This window comes from Cyprinodon variegatus, unplaced genomic scaffold (assembly GCF_000732505.1).
Source record: "Cyprinodon variegatus isolate N-32 unplaced genomic scaffold, C_variegatus-1.0 Scaffold2740, whole genome shotgun sequence".
NCBI lineage: Eukaryota > Metazoa > Chordata > Actinopteri > Cyprinodontiformes > Cyprinodontidae > Cyprinodon > Cyprinodon variegatus.
The window spans coordinates 4,850-6,808 of NW_015153193.1; the positions used below are offsets into that span (position 1 = coordinate 4,850).

Consider the following 1,959-nt stretch of genomic DNA (forward strand, 5'->3'; position numbering starts at 1 on the left):
AATATGAGCTGACTTTTCCTTTAACAGGCGATGTTTCTCCCTTTAGGTTCTGTATCACCTGTTTGAGGAGTTTTCCCATGCAGGAACTGTTACCGTTGGCGACGCCTTCCTGGGCGTGGTCTCTTTCTTCGTAGTTTCGCTCGGTGGCATCCTGGTAGGTGTCATCTACGGCGTCCTGGGGGCCTTCACGTCCCGCTTCACCTCGCACACCCGTGTCATCGAGCCCCTGTTTGTCTTCCTCTACAGCTACATGGCCTACCTCTCTGCAGAGGTCTTCCATCTGTCAGGCATCATGTCGTAAGTGGAAGAAAGCTCCTCCCATGATGTGTTTAAATGCTTACAGCGATTAGTGCAGGGCTCAGAAAATACCCTTCAGGTTTTGTTGGGTTTTTCTGTCGAGTCGGTGTCAGATACCACAGCAGACCTTCAGCGGCTCGCTGCTCAGGCCTGAAACATTCCTTCACATGAGTGTTAACCCTGGAAGCTTTAGAGCTTCTTCACCTCTTTTCTCTCACATGCCCAACAGGTTGATTGCCTGTGGTGTGATCATGCGGCCGTACGTGGAGGCCAACATCTCCCACAAGTCGTACACCACCGTCAAATACTTCCTGAAGATGTGGAGCAGTGTGAGCGAGACGCTGATCTTCATCTTCCTCGGGGTGTCCACAGTGGAGGGCCCCCACAGATGGAACTGGACCTTTGTGATCTTCACACTCGTTTTCTGTCTCCTCTCCAGAGTCTTGGGTCAGTCAGCGAGCCAATCTGTTTCTACCAGTTCTATTGTTTTTAATCACAAAAGGAACTTAATGAGCTTGGATGCATTGAAAGAGTTTTAAATATGATGCTCAATCCTTTAAAAAAAAAAAACAACAAAGAAAAGCCACTCAATAAAGTTATAAAGGCTTTATTGAGTGACAACACTTTATCAAAGTGACAATCCTAGGCTGTGGAAAAGGAGTCCTAAATAATTTGTCTTTTAATCCTGGGATTAGAAGTCAAAATTGTGCGAATAAAGTCAGAAATCATTTGACTTGTTTATGTTGAGTGTTTTTTTGTTTTTCTCAGTGGCATTAATTCTCTTCCATATGACTGAAATATTGTCCTACACCAGAGGTCAGCAACCCCATGCAACTCTAGCGCCCCCTTGCGGCTCATGGGAGCTTTTTCAAAGCAAACAAATTGGAAAAAGATGGATTATTGTTTGTTTGTGTCTTATATTTAATATTAGAGGACAAACAAACATTTTTTTATGTCTTCCAGTGCTGTAAAAAATATGTATAATACATATACAGTATATTTACAATAAATAAATAAAAAATTCTATCAACAAGGATTTCAGAAGTGACCAAAATTAGAGGCAATTTAAAGGTCGCTACACAAAGTAAAACACCTGATCTTTCGGATTAAAGGATTTCCCACTTTATGAAGAAGAAATCTCACCTGGAAAAGTTTGGGGCACGCCCACCTGCCGAGCTCCTGTGGCGGAAAAACAAATGAGCTATATTCATTCCAACTCCAAATCCCTGTCATCTCAAATAAGATCGATCAAATAATAAGGCATGAGGCATAATTATAATTTAATGCGTCTTTGGTGAGTGCAATCATCTTTATTGGAAACATGACATGATGGACGGCTATATGATGTGTTACAGCAGATGTATGTTATAGTCTTGATGATGTTATAGTCTGCTAAACGGCTAATGATTTTAGTTGGGACTTCCATATCTCAAAGCCAAAAAAGTAAAAAACAAAAAAATCTACTGGACTTTGTTTCCTAGTTTGAAGACATTTCTCTTCCCATCCAGGAAGCTTTTTCAATTCAATTGTGAGGAATACCGTTGAGTTCGAGGCTTTATACATTAGCCCAACGAAGCCTGTTTTTGCTTAGAAAACATGTAAGTTGAAATAGACGAACGGGTCCATCCCTTTGGAATGGGGGGTCATTTGGCTTCTTTTGTT

General features: G+C 41.7%; 1 protein-coding gene across 1 annotated transcript in view; it reads left to right on the top strand.

Annotated features, from left to right (window-relative positions):
• Window positions 1-1,959, top strand: part of LOC107081039 (Na(+)/H(+) exchanger beta-like) — a gene marked incomplete at both ends in the record, with an annotated part of 13,217 nt that overhangs the window by 2,960 nt on the left and 8,298 nt on the right. The window contains 2 exons of the mRNA XM_015369251.1: window positions 47-297; window positions 527-744. Of these exons, the coding sequence (XP_015224737.1) occupies window positions 47-297; window positions 527-744 (469 nt within the window). The remainder of the gene's footprint in view (window positions 1-46; window positions 298-526; window positions 745-1,959) is intronic.